At 41.6% G+C, this 21160-nt stretch overlaps 1 protein-coding gene across 4 annotated transcripts; it reads right to left on the minus strand.

The window, feature by feature from the left end:
- Positions 1-5059: 5059 nt before the first annotated feature.
- On the minus strand, positions 5060-18498 carry tmem248 (transmembrane protein 248). 4 transcript variants are annotated; one of them, XR_013790699.1, is made up of 8 exons: positions 18134-18498; positions 16900-17058; positions 16132-16420; positions 14686-14836; positions 9749-9932; positions 9303-9446; positions 6705-6898; positions 5060-5727 (listed from the first exon to the last, which is right to left on the minus strand). XR_013790699.1 is itself a non-coding variant. In XM_079508661.1 (8 exons), the coding sequence occupies exons 1-7, from the start codon at positions 18134-18136 to the stop codon at positions 8865-8867; spliced, it is 951 nt and encodes a 316-aa protein (XP_079364787.1). In that variant the 5' UTR covers positions 18137-18498; the 3' UTR covers positions 5060-6898; positions 8827-8864. The 4 variants fall into 4 exon arrangements, 3 of the variants coding, with proteins under 3 accessions (XP_079364787.1, XP_079364788.1, XP_079364786.1); XM_079508661.1 differs by adding an exon at positions 8827-8885 and having other exon boundaries at positions 5060-6898; XM_079508662.1 differs by having other exon boundaries at positions 5060-6898; positions 16987-17058.
- Positions 18499-21160: the final 2662 nt, after the last annotated feature.

Consider the following 21160-nt stretch of genomic DNA (forward strand, 5'->3'; position numbering starts at 1 on the left):
TGGATAGTACATGGTGCTATGTACAGGGACGAGGATGCAGCTGGATAGTGGTGCTATGTACAGGGACGAGGATGCAGCTGGATAGTGGTGCTATGTACAGGGACGAGGATGCAGCTGGATAGTGGTGCTATGTACAGGGACGAGGATGCAGCTGGATAGTGGTGCTATGTACAGGGGCGAGGATGCAGCTGGATAGTACATGGTGCTATGTACAGGGACGAGGATGCAGCTGGATAGTGGTGCTATGTACAGGGACGAGGATGCAGCTGGATAGTGCACCAGTAACATGGTGCTATGTACAGGGACGAGGATGCAGCTGGATAGTGGTGCTATGTACAGGGACGAGGATGCAGCTGGATAGTGGTGCTATGTACAGGGACGAGGATGCAGCTGGATAGTGCACCAGTAACATGGTGCTATGTACAGGGACGAGGATGCAGCTGGCTAAATGCGACGCACAAAAAATACTATTGATACAAACAATTATTTGCATTGCAAAACGATTCGATACCCGTAGCACTTACCCTAGCCCCTTAGATAGCACTTTATGTAGTCATAGCACTTTATAGTATATATATGTATAGTATATATGTATAGTATAGTATAGTATGTATAGTTTATATGTATAGTTTCATTATATAGTTATTCCACTGTTACGTTCTTAGCTTATGCATGTTTCATGATAACTACTTTTTATGTATGTGATGTATTGCCATGCTTTTTTGTTCTTGCTTAATGTAAGTCGCTCTGGATTAAGAGCGTCTGATAAATGCCTAAATTGTAAATTGTAAATTGGATAGTGGTGCTATGTACAGGGACGAGGATGCAGCTGGATAGTGGTGCTATGTACAGGGACGAGGATGCAGCTGGATAGTACATGGTGCTATGTACAGGGACGAGGATGCAGCTGGATAGTGGTGCTATGTACAGGGACGAGGATGCAGCTGGATAGTGGTGCTATGTACAGGGGCGAGGATGCAGCTGGATAGTGGTGCTATGTACAGGGGCGAGGATGCAGCTGGATAGTGGTGCTATGTACAGGGGCGAGGATGCAGCTGGATAGTGGTGCTATGTACAGGGGCGAGGATGCAGCTGGATAGTGGTGCTATGTACAGGGACGAGGATGCAGCTGGATAGTGGTGCTATGTACAGGGACGAGGATGCAGCTGGATAGTGGTGCTATGTACAGGGGCGAGGATGCAGCTGGATAGTGGTGCTATGTACAGGGACGAGGATGCAGCTGGATAGTGCACCAGTAACATGGTGCTATGTACAGGGACGAGGATGCAGCTGGATAGTACATGGTGCTATGTACAGGGACGAGGATGCAGCTGGATAGTGGTGCTATGTACAGGGACGAGGATGCAGCTGGATAGTGGTGCTATGTACAGGGGCGAGGATGCAGCTGGATAGTGGTGCTATGTACAGGGACGAGGATGCAGCTGGATAGTGCACCAGTAACATGGTGCTATGTACAGGGACGAGGATGCAGCTGGATAGTACATGGTGCTATGTACAGGGACGAGGATGCAGCTGGATAGTACATGGTGCTATGTACAGGGACGAGGATGCAGCTGGATAGTGGTGCTATGTACAGGGACGAGGATGCAGCTGGATAGTGGTGCTATGTACAGGGACGAGGATGCAGCTGGATAGTACATGGTGCTATGTACAGGGACGAGGATGCAGCTGGATAGTACATGGTGCTATGTACAGGGACGAGGATGCAGCTGGATAGTGCACCATTAACATGGTGCTATGTACAGGGACGAGGATGCAGCTGGATAGTGGTGCTATGTACAGGGACGAGGATGCAGCTGGATAGTGGTGCTATGTACAGGGACGAGGATGCAGCTGGATAGTGGTGCTATGTACAGGGACGAGGATGCAGCTGGATAGTGGTGCTATGTACAGGGACGAGGATGCAGCTGGATAGTGGTGCTATGTACAGGGACGAGGATGCAGCTGGATAGTGCATCATTAACATGGTGCTATGTACAGGGACGAGGATGCAGCTGGATAGTGCACCATTAACATGGTGCTATGTACAGGGACGAGGATGCAGCTGGATAGTGCAGAAGGCACAGAAGTGGTTGGATATTTCGCCGCTGTCGGGTGGAGAAACCTCATTTTCAACTGTTACTTTTCAGGATTCAAATTCAAAAGCATCAAAATCCACAAGCTCGAAACGCAAAGCTTGTGGATCGGTTAATTTTGAGTGACACTACATGTACTTTATTATGATCAAGTAGGGCATTTATTTATGAAAAAACAGTTAGAATATGGAGATGGGAGGTTTCTGCCCAACAGCAACGATTTGCTTCCAAGTGCTGATAATGACGGAAAATAAAAAAAACATTGTGAAATGGTGGCCACGTAGCGGGGGTTAACATTTAGACCTCAAATCATGCCAGAAAAATCCAATTGGATAGTTTCTTTCATAGTAGAACATGTCCCCAACTGAATAGGCCTACTCTTTTTATAGATGCTATGACTCCAACAAAAAAGTGCTTTAAAAATATGTATCTAAATGTATACCTTGAATAAAGCCGGTATTAAATTGAGATCAATACCTATAATCCTAGCTGACAGTCATTTTGATTTAGTGATCAATGTCAATGTCAATGTCATCTTTTCTTTTGCCCAATATGCCATCAATATTTGTCAACTGGTATAATTATATCATATAGAAAACTATAAACAAAAATCACGGATCAACAAACACAAAATATGTTAAGGCATTTGGAAATATGGAGGTGCCATTGCAACAAAACTGAAATTCGGAGGTGGTCTCCATGCTCTTAAATTTAGATCCTGGTGTTGGTTAGGACACTGGTTGACAATGTCAAAGTTATTTGAAGTAGACGGCACACAGGAATGATCACCACCATCTTATTGTAGTTCCAATAACCTCTCTCTACCAGGAGAGGGAGACAATGGAACAAACTTAAAGAGGAATACCACTCATTTTCAACATTTTACTATGTCATTAATACACCTTATAGTCCGGCAGCCGACAGGCTTCTTTTGTTTAAAGTGGGAAATTTGGTATATAGTCTTTTTTTATTGGCCTAAAATATTGTCTATATATACACATACATTCATGAATCCACTTGCTGGCCGGCTGTTAGTATTGGGCAAAATTAGTTTTGCACAAAATACACTCCTTGGGCTAAAAGCAGCCATAGCCACTTGCCCAAATGTGCCCAAAATGTGCTGACCTCATCACATTTGTCATGATGTCTATGGCCATTTTTAGCCCAAGGAGTGTATTTTGTGCAAAACTAATGCTTGGAATGGATTCCGAATCATGAAAACCCCCTAGTTTGACATGTTACATGCTACTTAAGCAAAAGGAAAGTTTGACATTTTTGCCTGCCATAGGATGTTAATGGTAGGGTAAGAAACCCCTATAAAATACATTGCCCAATACTTTCAGCCGGTCAGCAAGTGGATTCATGAATGTATGTATATAGACAATATTTTAGGCCAATAAAAAAAGACTATATACCAAATTTCCCACCGTCCACCTTGGCTGCCGGACTATTAGAGTTGTTGTCTAGGCAACACAGAATGGGGGGGGGACTAGCTTTTCTTTTATTAGCTATAGTAAGCTATTTAATGCAAAGATGAATTTGTAACTCAAAATGGAATAATGAAAAACAAATGCATACAATAAATTTAAACATCATGAGTAATAGAATTAGGATGACATAAAGAGACAGGATGCAATACTAAGCAAAAGTGGGAGCAGGGTAGGCTATTAAGAATTGAGTGGAAAATGAGGTATCAGAATCCTCAGGACTGAAACAAAAATGAGTTAATGGATCACTCATTCACAGATGGAACAAATAACAAACAAAAAAAGAAAACTCAATCAATAATGTACAATGTTTTCATAAAACAAGAAATTAGTTTTCCCAAACTCCCACATAAAAATGATATAACTTGTAATAAGAATACTATTGTCAAAACTGAAAATCAGTTCAGTTAAAGGCTTTCAAGCTAATACAAAGTCAAATTACATAAACTTTCAAATAGCATGGAATCCTTACTTTTCAAATATTCGATAAATGCTGCATTACTACTGTCGCAAATTACCTTCAAAAAGTACATTCAGTACATTATGGAACAATTCTAAAAGGGAGGTAAAATGTATTACTTTTTACTATGTCATATCTAAGACAATAAAGGCGGTCTCAGACTATCGTTTTGTGTGAGAGCATTCCAACCCTTTTGTGTGATTTTATTTCTCCTTTACTAAGAATGTAGGAAGATTAAAGCTGGAATTACACTGGCTAAGTATAAATCAAGCCTAGGCGTGCATATGCCAGTAGCCTGGGCGTACACCAACCAAGGACATAGGCCGTCTTTTTCTTTACTATAACTTTACAAATGGTGAGATTTTCAAAGCTGTACCTACACAAAACTACGAGATGACTCAGGGTTCTGATAGATCATCATGGTATTCACTATAAGGTCATGGTAGTATGAATGGGATAAGAGTTGATGTGTTGAACAAAGAACATGTATGCATATGAAACATACGATTGTCAGGATCACTAATGCGTTTAAAGTGTGCCACATTCCAATCCCAGATTTCATTCTTGGCCGAGCACACCTTCAGGACAATTCACACGGTCAAACTTTCGAGGGGAAAGAGGTCATTTCATTTTGTGCTCGCAAATCCCACGACTGATGGGATACCACTGCAGTGAAAGATGCTTAGTTTTTATTTTGGAGTCTTAATCCATTGAGACCTGGAACGCATCCATGTCACGTTAGCGTTTAACCACATTAACCATTAACCCATTTTGGGGCGGGAACCCCTTTTGGTGTTTTAAACATTGTTATAATTTAGCTATTGAAAAATAGCAGACCTACAAGTTCATAGCGCGCCACTCGGTGGCGCGCTATGAACTTGTAGGTCTGCTATTTTTTAAAAATCGTTAAAATGTGCCTCAAATCTTTCCGAAAATTGTCATGATTTAGAAAACTTTTTTTTTTAAATTTCGACGTCAGGCCTGAATGGGTTAAGCATTTCATAAAGGGGTTAAACTACTGTCCAAGGCCGCCTTTAATAAATCCATAGTCTTTTCACGCTTCAGTTAGCACTCACTCATTCTAGCCCACCCTCATAAATGTTAAGGGCAGGACACTCATTTCAGGTTGTTAAGACTATAATTATTATTCATGTTCATAGAATACTACATACAGTACCTTTTATGGATCAGAGACAGACAATCCAAAAATAATTACATTGTTGTATTACAACACAACAAAATCAAGAGGTGCACACATTTTAGTATGACTATTTACAAACACATGTAAACATGTGCAAATGATATTGATTTGCTTAAAATAACGATGTCCTAAACCTCTATAAATCAAGGGTAATTTGACATTCACAGCATTATAATGAGAGGAGATCAAAAGTTTGATTTCAAGTTACAGGCTAAACATATTGGAAAATGAGAAAATAGGATAGTTGAACAAAAATGGCCAGTGGCCACTTAATGTCAGAAAGAAAAGTCTCACTTTTTTTCTAACAATTCAGTCCATTCAGAGAAAGATGAAAGCATATATGCTGCTTCCTCCGGTTGCTGGAAAAATAAGATCTATATCATAACGCTAGGAGCCAAAAGGCCAGCCTATAATTTCTCGAGACAAACTGCTGTGGGGCTTTGGCAGCAAGAAAAAACAAGCAGCGGATGAATGAAGAAGACACTGAGGGGAGAGGATAAAAAAAAAAGACAGAAAATAATATGGTTAGTGTGACCACATCCAAATAACCAAAACTATTTTCACCACTGGACATAAGAAATTGGCCAAAGGATATCAATTGGGCAGATGTCAGCTTACAGGGGGAAACTGAGATGATAGACCTCATTTATCTTTTCGTTTGTTGCTCACATATGAGTCAAGAGCAGTAATGCTAAAAAAATAACTGAGTTGACTGTTTATCCTGGTCCTGGATAGTACTTGCAAGGTTATTTGAATGAAGATCAATGCAAACAATACAGCCACTTAAAATATAACACCGAAAGATGATATTTAATTAAACTGTGCAAATGTTTCAGTGAATATCACATTCAAACATGCAGGACACATTCATTTGCGGTTTTGCTAAAACTTTGGAAAATGCCTGTTCAAAGGTTGAGAATAATTAAACACGCAAAACCTTCAATTTGAGCACCTAGGGATCGTCTAAATAGGCTTTCAATATTCTTATTGAATTAGAATTAATTTTGTTGCTGTTGTACAGAAATGTCATTAAGCTAATCATTATGCAAATTGTTCATATTATTATATGCAAATAGGTGCCCAAATATTCAGCCTTTAGATTAATCGAACTGTTGTTTTAACGGTCTAAAGTTGCTGTTTTATTCACTCGACTTGAAGCATCTTCATTCACCCGCCTTCAAAAACTGAAAATGACACTCAAATGCAAATTAGGTCCAACTTGATGAACAAAAAGTTCTTGTGTACAAAGGTTTTTTGTATTTTTTTCCTTTAGATACATCAATTTGCATCATGATTGATAAATGAGGCCCACTGACTTTTAACAAAATGGCTGTGCAGTTCTGGGTTTGGATATACTGCATGTTCTGAGATCAATGGCACGAAGGGGACTCAGGCAAAAGAAGAAGGAAAAAAAATGTAGTGAATTTCAGAGTTCCTATAAATATTTACACCATACATACAGGCACTTGTATATCTTTGGTTGGAGAACTCCAACATTGCAAGGAAACTGCATTCACAGAGCGTCAGCGCCCCTTATTGTATTTCCAGGCTCTGCTAGGCAACTGGTATGTATCTTTCTTTCCATTCTGTCCATGTTTACAGTTCAGTTCTGACATGGTGCTGCCATGTCTTTCTAACCCTCCGACAAGGCCACCTGAAAGACAAGAGAGAGACAAGTCCATCACTCAACAAGAAAAGACAAGAGAGACAAGTCCATCACTCAACAAGAAAAGACAAGAGAGACAAGTCCATCACTCAACAAGAAAAGACAAGAGACAAGTCCATCACTCAACAAGAAAAGACAAGAGACAAGTCCATCACTCAACAAGAAAAGACAAGAGACAAGTCCATCACTCAACAAGAAAAGACAAGAGAGACAGGTCCATCACTCAACAAGAAAAGACAAGAGAGACAAGTCCATCACTCAACAAGAAAAGACAAGAGAGACCGGTCCATCACTCAACAAGAAAAGACAAGAGAGACAGTACCATCACTCAACAAGAAAAGACAAGAGAGACAGTTCCATCACTCAACAAGAAAAGACAAGAGAGACAAGTCCATCACTCAACAAGAAAAGACAAGAGAGACAAGTCCATCACTCAACAAGAAAAGACAAGAGAGACAAGTCCATCACTCAACAAGAGAGACAGTTCCATCACTCAACAAGAAAAGACAAGAGAGACAGTTCCATCACTCAACAAGAAAAGACAAGAGAGACAGGTCCATCACTCAACAAGAATGAGGACTGCGTGTGTGTGCGCGTGCGTGTGTACACCGAACAGTGGTGGTAAAAGTAATGACATTTATTTACTTAAATAAAAGTATCAATACTACTGCGTCATGATGCGACGCAAGCTTGTAGATCGGCTAAATAGGGCTTAAGTGGATAATGTATGTTTTGTAATAATCCAAATCTACAAAGTAACTAGAGTTTTCTAATAACATTGTACAATGTTTGACTCTGAGATGTAGTGTAGTAAAAGTATAAAACATTTGAAATACAGTAGAAGTACAGTAGATGTACTTAGTTACTTTCCAACACAAAATTACACCCGAGTCACTCTTAACTTCCTGTCCCTATTCTTCTGACCTTTTTCAAAATAAACGTTTTCAATCATATTTAAAATAGAAGTTCTACAAGCTCATAGTATAGCACAACATCACAGCGCTTTGAGCTTGTAGATCTGCTATTTTCGTCAGACGAAAGTGGTTAAGATTATGACTGACATAGTTGTGCTAAATGTTGCTCAAGGGGTATGAAACCTTACTTCTATTGCCTCAAAGTAACAGCACATCTGCCGACTGTGATATTGACTGGGAAAACCTATCTTAGTGCTCCCTCTAGTGGTTAAAAGGATGTGAGGCGTTTTGTATTTTCTAGCATCTTCGTGGCAGGGACAACAAAATTACACTTTGGTAAAGATTTGGGTTATGGAGTTACTCTCCATGATGCACTCCAAATATTGATATCTTCAATAATTGCACTGATGCAAAAATAAATAATCCAAAATGGTCTCCCCATTGAGTTACATTCCACAGTTGAAACAGCTAGGCCTCAAAGTCACGCTTTTATAGTGGTGGAAAAAGTACTCCGATTTCATACTTAAGTAAAAGTATCAATACTGCAATGTAGAAATATAATATACGTCCGTGGAGTGGGGCAGTTATTGACGATATCTCGCCTATAACTGGAGTTACATTATGGCAAGGGAGCCACACAAACCAAACCTTTACCAAACGTGTAATGTTGCTCTAATGGAGGTCAATAAGCCTTTAAACATTGTGAAGAAAATACAAAAAAGGGGATGGTGAACATGTTTAAAAATGTTGGCCTATAATGACGTGCCCCAAATAGGTTGTAAGCAGCACACTATTAGAGAGTGAAAATGGCCGGCATGAAAGTGGGATCACTGGGGTATTGCAATGACTCGTGTGATAAATGAGTCCGATTTAACTTGTGACTGCCTAATGCCTGCAAGCTGTCTGTAATGGAATGGGCCAGAATCCCCTTACTATTAGTGACTAGGGTGGTCCATGCGCTGCACTTTGTGAAGGGTACTTAATGCCAATGCTTTTACTTGCCACTTTCAGAATTCTGCTCCTCAAGGTTCCCAAGCAGGTTACTGTGGATAAGGTGAGCACTGATTGTACAAACAAAGGCATCAGTATTCCATTCACAATTGTAACTTACATCTCGCTCAATTTGTCTACAGTCATGTATTTATGCACTTTAAAACACAAGTCAATCTCCAATGAAAGCCAAAATTCACGATTCATACAACTATATATTATTTTAAAAATTTAGCCATCCGTTAGCTGGCATCATACATTGTTGATTCATAATACAATTTCATAATGCAATATTTTTTTTGCTGAACATAAAGCTGGTTGGCCATGATTTGGTCAGAAAGCCATAGCTCATCAAGATGGGGATTTAACATGGTTACTCTGGGAACTGGCCTGGGCTGCCTTGTTTTACTGCGGCTGTTGATCAGATGTGACGGAGGGCTTGCTGTGCGGTGTCCTATTACAGATGTTATTGTAGGTGTTTGCTGTACCTTCTCAGCGCAGAAGTCGGGGCTGGCTTGCCGGACTTTGCCTGGCCGGCCCTTGATGACCGCATAGCAGAACATAGTGATGACCATGACAAACAGGAAGTAGCTGGTATGCATCAGGTGTAAGTTGATAAGCGAGCGGTCATCCTGGTAAAAAAGAAGCAAAGGCTAGTTATATCGCAAAAACAATGCTGATGCATTTCTTCCTTTGTAATTAACAACACTCACCAGCATGTGAAATAAATTTGTGTTTGGCTTTTTCTTTTTAAAGCTAAAGGACAACCCAAGACAAATAGGGTTAATTCATGTAATGCATTTAGAAAATATATTAAAGACGAGTAGAGGTAACTAAATAAAAGGGCAAATGACAAAGCGTAGCGACTAAACAAATTCACGTCACGCAGCGAATCAGGCTACACCAACTAGGAGAACAGGTTGCGTCCACTCACATCTGGAAGGATGACAGTGAGTTTAGGATTGAGTGCGTGGTACACTTTGCCGATGGCTCCTTTGTAACACCAGAAGGGATTGTAGTCCTGGCTGTATTTGGTGTCCGAGTCACGAGCCGTGGTGAACAGCTTGTACCAGGATGTGGCATTGGTGTACGTTTCAGGAACACAGTGGGGTGGCTGCCTGCAGACCACAATACACACATCAGTACCTAGAGCCTGATTTTTTGTTTTATACTTATTTGTGTGACGGTACCAAAGCGGCGGAAGTAGCAGATCTAGCAAGCTCACAATGCGTCTCGTCACGATGCAATGTGAGCTTGCAGATCTGCTACTATTTTGGGACCAATTGTGCTATTTATGGACCAAAACTACAATGCTATACTGTGCAGTATAGTCTTGTAGATTTGCTATGTTTGAGACCAGATCTGTACTAGATTAGTTCAGAGAGATTACAGGTGTCCCATTTTCTGACCAACTCTTCTATTTTTGTACCAACTACAATGCTATACTGTCCTAGCCTCGCATAACCATACTAATATCACTGCCTGGGGCAATCTACATTGCAAAGGCAGATAAGTCTGGCTACGCGAGGCAAATACTGTCCAGTACAGTTTTGTGAACTTGTGGATCTGCTAAATCCATTTAATTTGTGAGCAACATCAATGAATTGACACAAAGTGTCAAAACAATACCTGTAGATGGCTAATTTTAGTAAGCATCCAAATGTTGCGTGACTTGTTTCGGATAAACAACATACAGTGTATTGTCGCGGTCGGGTTGAAACCTCATACTGTATGTCCAAAACTGGACATATGAGAATTTAAGGATTTTAAAAAGTAGCAGATCTACAAACTCAAAAAGGGGAACTTGTGGATCTGCTACTTTTGATGCTTGTGTGTGACACCTGTAGTTAGTATGATCAAGTAGGAAGTTAATATTCGAAAAAACACCAAACGTTAGAATATGGATATGAGGTTTCTGCCTGACAGCAACAATATCCAAATGAGTGAGGCTTATTCGAAGGGCTAAGGGCACTAAAACCATCCATCTGGAACTGGGGCAGCACAGTGGCTCAGGAGATAAGGGAGGCCGCTTAGAAATCACAAGGTTCCTGGTTCGATCTCTGGCTCCTCCTTGGCTGCGTGTCAAATGTCCTTGAGCAAGGCACTGAACCCCAAATGCTCCAAATGAGCAGGTTGGTGCCTTGTATGGTTGCCTCTGCCTCTTGTAAATTGCGCTACATAGATTCAACATTTACCATTTTAACTGTTATTAACCAAAAACACGAACAGATGGAATGATGATGTATGCATGCATTTAACTAAAATGAATATACATCAGCTTGTCAAATAAGCGTTTGTTTTTCATCAATCTCAAAATCTCTATAAGAAATCCGAGTTTCCTCCTGAACATTTCTGGGGCAGCACATAAGTGATGGCACCGTTTCTCATTGAAATTATTATTGCCCTGCAACAAATCAAAAGACTTTCACGCAGCCTGTTAAAACAACAACCATAAAGACAATTAATGATGTACCAGCCGAGTTAATCTGTGGCATACGGATGTGTAAAGAAGGACAAAGAAGGATGCGTGTCCATATATCTGGCTGTTATTACAAACAGCTGGTTTAATCGGAGGTCATTAGCCATCATGAAAGTCGCCCCCCCCCACCCTGCTACTTTTGATCTGTGAAGTTTGAATACATAGTTGCTGCCGGGAAGAAACCGCTTAGTATATCTAACATTTTGTGTTTTTTCGTAAATTAATGCCCTGGCCTACTTGATCATACTACAGCCTCACACAATGCCCTGGCCTACTTGATCATACTACAGCCTCACACAATGCCCTGGCCTACTTGATCACACTACAGCCTCACACAATGCCCTGGCCTACTTGATCACACTACAGCCTCACACAATGCCCTGGCCTACTTGATCATACTACAGCCTCACACAATGCCCTGGCCTACTTGATCATACTACAGCCTCACACAATGCCCTGGCCTACTTGATCACACTACAGCCTCACACAATGCCCTGGCCTACTTGATCATACTACAGCCTCACACAATGCCCTGGCCTACTTGATCACACTACAGCCTCACACAATGCCCTGGCCTACTTGATCATACTACAGCCTCACACAATGCCCTGGCCTACTTGATCATACTACAGCCTCACACAATGCCCTGGCCTACTTGATCATACTACAGCCTCACACAATGCCCTGGCCTACTTGATCACACTACAGCCTCACACACCCTGGCCTACTTGATCATACTACAGCCTCACACACCCTGACCTACTTGATCATACTACAGCCTCACACAATGCCCTGGCCTACTTGATCATACTACAGCCTCACACAATGCCCTGGCCTACTTGATCATACTACAGCCTCACACAATGCCCTGGCCTACTTGATCACACTACAGCCTCACACAATGCCCTGGCCTACTTGATCACACTACAGCCTCACACAATGCCCTGGCCTACTTGATCACACTACAGCCTCACACAATGCCCTGGCCTACTTGATCATACTACAGCCTCACACAATGCCCTGGCCTACTTGATCATACTACAGCCTCACACAATGCCCTGGCCTACTTGATCATACTACAGCCTCACACAATGCCCTGGCCTACTTGATCACACTACAGCCTCACACAATGCCCTGGCCTACTTGATCACACTACAGCCTCACACAATGCCCTGGCCTACTTGATCATACTACAGCCTCACACAATGCCCTGGCCTACTTGATCATACTACAGCCTCACACAAAAGTATCAAAAGTAGCAGATCCACAAACTCGAAATGCAGCGCAAAGAGATGCATTTTCAGCTTGTACTTATGGATTTGAATCCTGAAAAGCAACAGTGTTGGACATACTGTAGGAGGTTTCCACCCGACAGAGACGTTGAGATAATTGTATTTAAGATAGCATAATGAGCTTTTTTACCAGCTTGGCTTGGTCGCTATCTAAATGTTACCAAATGGGTATAAATGGTGTTAGACAGCATCTGTGTCTTAATGTTGAAAAAGATAGCTACAGACACCTCACCATCACATCACAATACGTTTTTGAGAATATGAGCATCTGCCAGTAGTCTTTTAAAATTGTGTCCAAAGATGCACTAGAATCCTGTCTAAAGATCCTTTCTGATAAACATAGTTTAGTAGGTTATCAGTGTGTGATTTATTATATAGGGGCAAACTAAGGTAACATTTTCCCTGTGAAATGTCTCTAAAATCAGAGGGAAAGTGGAAATGACTCCCAATATTTTGTGCTGAACTTACATTTATATAACATAACTTACTATGTGTGTATTCTGAGACAATGCTTCACAAATCAAAAGCCAGTCTTCAATGGTGATTTAGGACTACAAACAGCACTGTGATATTTAATTGTACACATTATTGCACTATATACTTTGTTTGATCGGGAATTCAAATTTTGATTAGAAAATGACAGTATTTATTTAATACTGCAGATAATGTAGTGCAAAATGTTATACAGAAAACAATAAGTGAATGAGAGGACACCATAACTACAGATCCAGTTAATACATGACTACTTCATAAACATATCCATTAAAAATACAATGCATTTTGTCTTATAGTTCATGGTCCACATTCTCGAAAATAGCTTAGGCAAATTAAAGGTAGAGTAAGTGATTTTATTTAAATTTTTTGTTAAAAAGATAAAGCTCTATATTCATTGCCATGGAGTGTTTGTTCAGTAACAGGGGTCTCAACGTCTATAAAGTACAGTTATCAACTTCAATTTTATGGTGTTCTGATTCCAATTTTATATGCTCACTTCTTTTTGTAATTACTTCCAATTTAACTCGTTTTATCCTATATGTATGAGTTATCTCTCCTTATTGGGTAAAATTGGTATCCCGACCTGAAAATAGATTTTCTGTTTATTAAAGAGATGGAGAGACAGGGAGACCCCTGTTACTGAACAAACACAAACACTTATAATACCACTTACTGCACCTTTAAGCTATTCCTAGAATCAGTAGGACCACAACATCCATTGTAAGTCATGGGCAGAGCACTTGCCAATATAAATTCCATCAGCTACAAAGAGTACGCTTGCAAGTTGTGTACAAATAAATAAATAACATTGCATAATGAGGAAGTCATTCCTGCCAGTTAAATACCATACTGCATGAGATCAGACTCACTCACAGACTTACTTTTCACAACTCGATATGGGCTGGTCAAAGAAGCCAACAATGTGTGACTGCTAGTCTGACAGCTAATTTAGCAGAAAGTTATTTCGAATCTGAATTATGCAGGAGAATCATATGGGACATCCTTGAGTTTAAAAAAGCAATTTAGCAGAGGGACACAGCCAATGCAGATGCCGTCACTGATAGCCTATTGGAAGGGCTAGCTGAATGTGGATTACCACAGCAGCACTAATGCCTGATTTATGCTTGGTTTCACATTGAGTACCGCATCGAACATAGCCGATCAACAAGGCCACAATGTGCCGCACTGCAAAGCATTGTGAGCTTGTAGATCTAGTATTTTTGATATGCGAAACTAGCACGCAACTAAGTATAAGCCTAACACAGAACATTGAGATCAGTCAAGTTCACAGATATGAACTTGTGTGGCCCGATTCACTTAGCATACAGTGGATATTTTTAGTTGAACAAACCCTCTGGTTCCTGAGAATAATCTGTCCGTTATATTGGAAATAAAAATAAAAATGAAGAGGATTGGTTATTTAGTATAGTACCGTTTCTCAAATGAAGTAGAACCGTACTGGAGGGGGAGGAGAGTTGATAGTCAATACTAGGCTGTTTGAAGGGAACGGAAGCACAGAGCTAGCCGATAGGAGAAGAGAAATAAAAATGACTTTCAGCTGAAAAATCAAAAGTCCCTGTGTGTCAGGGAAGCGGTCCAACTCACACTGTGACGGGGAAGATATTGCTTGCCGCTGTGATGGTCATGCAAGTGCTGAACACCACCTGCTCACAGTGGCCGTGCAATACGCAGTCATCAGAGCTCCAGGACACTGGTAGGGTGAAAGTGATGTTCATTTCCTCGTGAGCATCCCGGCCTGTGGAAAAACACAAAACAAATTACAAGCATCGTATTAGTATTTTTCTGCATTTTAATATTTCCCCTATAATGTCTTGATTATTTGTTATTATTGATGCCTTGATTAGATGCCTTGATCGATACCAGATTGTAATGTTCATGTATTTCAGATGTTTGTCATCATTTATGTACTACTTGAAAACCAGTCTTTCATAACATGGGCTGGGCCACTGTTCAAATATGAAATAATCCTGTGGCTATTCAGATGCTCATCTATTTGACCTTTAGTCAAAGAAAGTATGTCACTCTAGCACACCAGGATGATAGAGCCAGCTTCACTGCCATCAGAATGTGACACATGTAAACCCCTCCTCAAGTTTCTATTGTAATGAGTTGTGATCAACCCATTATATAGGCTACACAAAGCCATGCCTTGTTTATGCCCTTTGGGTTGTTTAGAAATAATCCGATTTGGTACAGGGCATATCACGTAAATTAGCAGCCAGAATTTAGCCAAATGGTTCAAGCTGGACAGCCACAGGCCTATTTCATCCAAAATAATGGTTTCCCTTCTTGTATGACACATGCACCAGGAACCAGCACACATACACTGGATTTGACCGGCGCCCACTTGTAGTCTCTTCAAAGCACGTCTCTAGCTACTTGTCTGTCTCCTTTGACAAATGTAAATAGAGATATTCTTAAACACCACAAAAGACACATTTTAACCAGATTGGGTGATCTACATTCTAGACTGAACATTACTCTTCTAGGCTCTAGTCATTTTTAATAGTCCTTTTTTCAGGATGAAAAACTGAAAAAGTACCAAAGCACTGCATCCTAAGGGTATACAATTCTGAACTTCAACTGTATCCCCCTTTTAGGGTGCTTTGCGCTGCATTTTGGAACCTACAGGATTATACGGCGACACACAAGGAACCAGGCAAAATTACACAATGCTGCCTTTGTTTGCTCACCGTGTTCCGTTCAAGTCATCATGCAAAGAGGTAACTTGAAACCCATTAATAAAAGGACACACTCCTGTAAAAGGACTGAATTACGTCTACACAAAAGGGGGGAAAACGTAGGTGTAGAACTGTAGATCATTAACAGAGAGCCATGATGATGGATGATGTTAATTCATCGCTTGACGGAGGCTGTAACTGCATGAATAATAATAATGCTTAGACCCATTAAAGCCAGCCAATCACAATTATAGTTGGAATTAATTCCCTTTTCATTTAGGGAAAATTGGCAACACCAGTGAAAGCAGCAATGTATTAAGGGAAAACCGCAGTGTAGAGTACAACTTACCAGTAAGACCAACCTGCTGCCCCAGCACGGTGGCATAAAGATGGGTAATGTTGCGGGAGTACCCCCCGAATGGGCGCTGGGGATCTAGTGTGAGGGTGATGGGGACTGAGATGTTGATGGGACCAGAGTCCTCGAGCACGAGAGTGGCCTGGGTGCTGGAACGTGCTTGGCCGCTGGTCACCACTGTGCTCTCCGATGTGGTGGACTCGTTAAGGTTGTGCTTGAGCGTCTCATTCTCAGACACACAAAGGTCTAGCTCGTTGAAGCGCAGCAAGAAGGTGTTCCAGTCCTGAGGGTGTGTGAGCGAGAGTGCATATGGATGGAGGGAAGAGTGGACTGTGATTAACACTCCGATACCGTACGGCTCTGTAATTTATTACATTAGCAGTGGTTCAAATGATAGCAGAGGGCACTGAACATCCTGGAAGCACAAGACAAACAAGCTATTCAAAATAAGAGTGCACATAATGGTTAAAACAGCATAGGCCCAACTAATCTACTACACTACACTGTTATTAAAGATTCACAATTACAGCAGTAAATATACTAAACAATAATTTATTCAATTTAGGTTGGATAGACGGAAATTAAATCATGGGTAGTTGACTGCAACAATGCCCAAAATAAATATTGCATTAAAAAATAAATAGAATAAACAATGGTATTTTACGTCGTTTGCAGATTATTACAGAAGCACAATCCTATAAACTTTCATTCAATTTCAAATCTACAGTTTGGCAAAAAACAAATCACTGGTATCTCCCCTACCTCCGTCAACTCTGGAGACTTGATCTCCTTAATCTTGAAGAAATAACCAATGGTCAAGAAGGCGATGGCCACGGCACTGACACTGACCATAAAGATGACCAGTGGTGGACGGCTGTGGATGCAACCCCTCAGGTGCTCAAAGGGATTCAACAGGTAAACCTGTAAAACCAGATCAGATTAGTTCAGGCTCATTCACAAAGGGATTTTCTGATGTATATATGTAATAATGACAACAATGACACACAAGGATTACAGAACAGAACAGCAGCAATTGTAAAGGGGAAAGTGAATTTCAGTCCTTTCAATAGAAAGTTAAAGAGGTTTGATGTTGTTTATCTTCTTTGAATGGTGAGTGTATTGGTTTCAAAACAATGTGATGATGTGAAACAGCCACTTATAATTTAAGAGAAACCTTGTCTGATATCAGAAGCAATGAACTTCAACTCCACAATAAAAAAAAGTTTGTTTGATATCAATTGAGGAGTAAATTAAATTGTTATATTATACTCGGTGGCATTATGCATCAAAGAGAATAGTACCGGTATGTCAATACAGATGCCCTCCCTCACTTATCAAGTAACTCATCCTACTGTAGATGTGGTGTTTAATGCGATGCTGGTCATGGTAACAACATACAACACTAACTTAGGCCTAGTCTGCTGTCAGCATGACCCTATGGTGGAGAGCAAGGTAACTGCCAGCTGTGTACATACTGTATCACATTGTGTTGAGCTGTCAGTTGTCCCTAAGCTTCACTGTATTGAACTGTCACTGAGTTGTCAACATTGTGTTGTTCATAGCATCACATTGTGTAGTTTGATCATAGCATCACATTGTGTTTTGTCATGGAATCACATTGTGTAGTTTGATCATAGCATCACATTGTGTAGTTTGATCATAGCATCACATTGTGTAGTTTGGTCATAGCATCACATTGTGTAGTTTGATCATAGCGTCACATTGTGTAGTTTGATCATAGCATCACATTGTGTAGTTTGATCATAGCATCACATTGTGTAGTTAATTGTTCATAGCATCACGTGTTGTTGACCAGAGCCCAATCTCACTTTAATCAACCAAAGTTGGCAGCTGCTGCTGCTTGGCCCCTACTATTTACCAGCGTGACGTTACCAGGCTAACAACTGGCTTCAGTGGCTTGAAGACAGCCTGTAACATAATTACAGTATGTACATAACAATAGACATCATCATCAGTAGAAAGCATCGGTTCTCACCATGTTTGTCTTTCTGCGCACACGACGGACGCTAGCCTGCAGCTTGTGACGGCGGGGTGTAATGATGATGATGTGTGTGTGGCTAGCAGGCTAGCCTCGCTGCTAGCTTGCTGCTGCCTTCTCTTTCCTCAAGCCTAGTCGCTCCTGCTGCGATATAAAGCAGGACAAAGCAAAGGTCGGGTGTTGATGATGATGATGGGGACAGACAGGCTCTCTGCGTGAAACCCGCCGCGGTTGCTCTTTCCCATCCTTCGCGTTATTATACTGCGCTAAACTAACCCAGATATATTATTGCTGTGTACGAGTTCTGCAAAACGCAATGATCTATCTTGGTCCTCCTCCTCCTCCTCTCACTGCCGACATCCCCCACAACATTACACACCAAGGATGCGTTACAGACGTCACTGCTGATGAAGCCTGGTTGTCTCCACCAGGCCGAAGGCATGGGGAGAGAGTATGTTTTGCACTCCCTGTGTGTGTGTGTGTGTGTGTGTGTGTGTCCGTCCGTCTGTTACCAGCTAATCTCCAGCACCGTTAACCCGGTCGATGCCAAATTTTGCACACACACTCCAACGATGAACCTCTGCCCACATTTTCCAGAACGGCCTGTTATAGCGCCACCAGGAGGCCGACTTTTGAAAAACACATTACTCCTCCAGATTCTGTCCAAAAATCTGAAACACTGAAACATATCTTTATTACGTTATATCCTGGCATTGGTACATACCTTCATCACGTTATATGTTGCTATGGGACATACGCATCAAACGACCCAAGTAACCACAGTATACCGCTAATCAACTTACAAATTACATATACATAGAGGGCAGGAATTTCCTTTAATCCACCCAACACTGAAACATATCTTTATTATGTCACCATTGAGAGCCAGTTATACCCTGGCATTGGTACATATCTTCATCACGTCATATGTTGCTATGGGACATACGCATCAAGCGACCTAAGTAACCACAGTATACTGCTAATCAACTTACAAATTACATATACATACCGACACTGAAACATATCTTTATTACGTCACCATTGGGAGCCAGTTATACCAGTTATACCCTGGCATTGGTACATCTTCATCACGTCATATGCTCTCTCTAGGTCGTCCTCAGACGAGCCCTCCATCCAGGGTCTCCATACATCTGGCCAGTTTGTTGGTACTTTGCACTCCTGCATCGCTCTTGAGTACATCCACGTATGTTAGCGTGGGACGTCCTCGTGATCGATGCCCGTGTGTTGGTTCCCAGAGCACCAGTTTGCTGGTTGGCAGTTCTTGATGCCTTTGGCAGTGTCCCGCTAGTCTCATTCTCCTGGCTGCTATTTTCTGGCTCACCCTTGGTAATCCCTCATACAGAGTCTTGTTAGTAACATGTACAGTCTTGCTGATGTTAAGTACTGCACGCAGCATTCTGGTGTAGCACCCGTCAAGGGACTTCTGCAGGGTTGGCTTCAGGGTCCAGCATTCACTGCCGTATAGGAGAACAGACTCCACTGTTGCGTAGAAGAAGCTGAGTTTGATTTGACGGGGGAGATTGGAGTTCCATACACTGGTCATGCCATTCAGGGCCCTCCATGCAAGTGCCTTCCTCACTTTCAGATCTTGCTCGGTTGAGTTGACCCATGAGCCCAGGTACTTGAAGTCCTTGACTTCCTTCAGCACAGTGCCTCCTGTTGTTGTGAGAGGTGGATGTTCTGGTGAGATGTTATAGGACGGGTGTGTAGGATGGGTGACAAATTCCAAATGTACTTTGTCAATGAATTTAGCTTTCTCTCTCCATTCTGTCAAACTATAGTAAAACCAAACCAAAACAGGGCGGCGGTGGCTCAGGGGGTAGAGTGGCTGGATGGTAACTGCAAGGTTGCCAGTTCGAACCCGGGCTCCCCCAGAGTTGGTGTCGAAGTGTCCTTGCACTATATATTTCTAAAACTATGAAACATTTCAAAGATTTCTTTTCAGGCAAACATGTCCACCGTAAGATGAACCTAAATAGGTTTGAATGGGGTTTCTAGGTGTAAGTATGTAGGACTAGTAGCATGCCCAAATCTGAATTTAGGTGCTCAAATGAACTCAAACTGAAGCAATTCAGTAAAGGTCAACACTTCCTCCTGGGACATTTTAGGGGCTGGGACCTCCAGTAAAAGGCCTAAATACTCTCCAAGAGTTGGGGAACAACATATCAAGAGAGTGGAGTGGTAGGCCCTTGGATTGACCCAGGACCAGTGATTAAATGTACCCCACTGAAAAATAGCAGATCTACAAGCTCGTAGCGTGGCACTCGGTGCCGCACTACAAGCTTGTAGATCTGCCCAAAGTTGAAGGGCTTCAACCTTGGGTACTGGGTAGCTGAAGTTGAAGCTCTGCCCTTCAACTTTGGGCACTTTTACATGTAGGCTGACCCAAAGTTGAAACAGTTGCAAGGGGGACATCTTTGGGCATGGGGTCCTCATCGTTGGATATGTTGTTCCCACAACCAAGAAGAGTATTTTACCCTTTACTGGAGGTCCTAGGCCCTAAAATGACCCCATGAGGAAGCGTTGACCTTTACTGAATTGCTTCAGTTTCAGTTCATTTGACCACCTAACTTCAGATGTGGGCATAATTACACCATTGCTTCAGTTTCAGTTCATTTGACAACCTTCTTTTAACTTTGGGCACTTTTACATGTAGGCTGACCCAAAGTTGAAACAGTTGCCAGGGGGACATCTTTGGGCCTGGGGTCCTCATCATTGGATATGTTGTTCCCACAACCGAGAAGAGTATCAGTTTCAGGTAATTTGACCACCTAACTTCAGATTTGGGCACCCTAACATGTGGTCTTTAAGTGGTGGGCCTGTGGTCATCTTAGTGGCTAGGAGGTCCAGTGAAAGGCCTACATACTCTCCCAAGATGGAGGAACAACATTTTACAATCTGGGAACCCTTATAGGCCTTTGTATGGCTACAGTGCGACTGGTTCAATCCTACCCTAAATCTAGGCCTAAGACGTGACACCTCAAAGTGGGGTACATTGCATCC

The sequence above is a fragment of the Electrona antarctica genome (assembly GCF_951216825.1).
Source record: "Electrona antarctica genome assembly, chromosome: 8".
NCBI lineage: Eukaryota > Metazoa > Chordata > Actinopteri > Myctophiformes > Myctophidae > Electrona > Electrona antarctica.

Bases quoted from the DNA above. Each gene is read 5' to 3' on its own strand.
- tmem248 (XM_079508660.1), bottom strand. The intron at 9,933-14,685 runs GTGAGTTGGACC...TGTGGTCTGCAG, and splicing joins AATATCTTCCCCGTCACAGT to GCAGCCACCCCACTGTGTTC. The intron at 6,899-9,302 runs GTACAGCAAACA...CTTGTCTTTCAG, and splicing joins CCGACTTCTGCGCTGAGAAG to GTGGCCTTGTCGGAGGGTTA.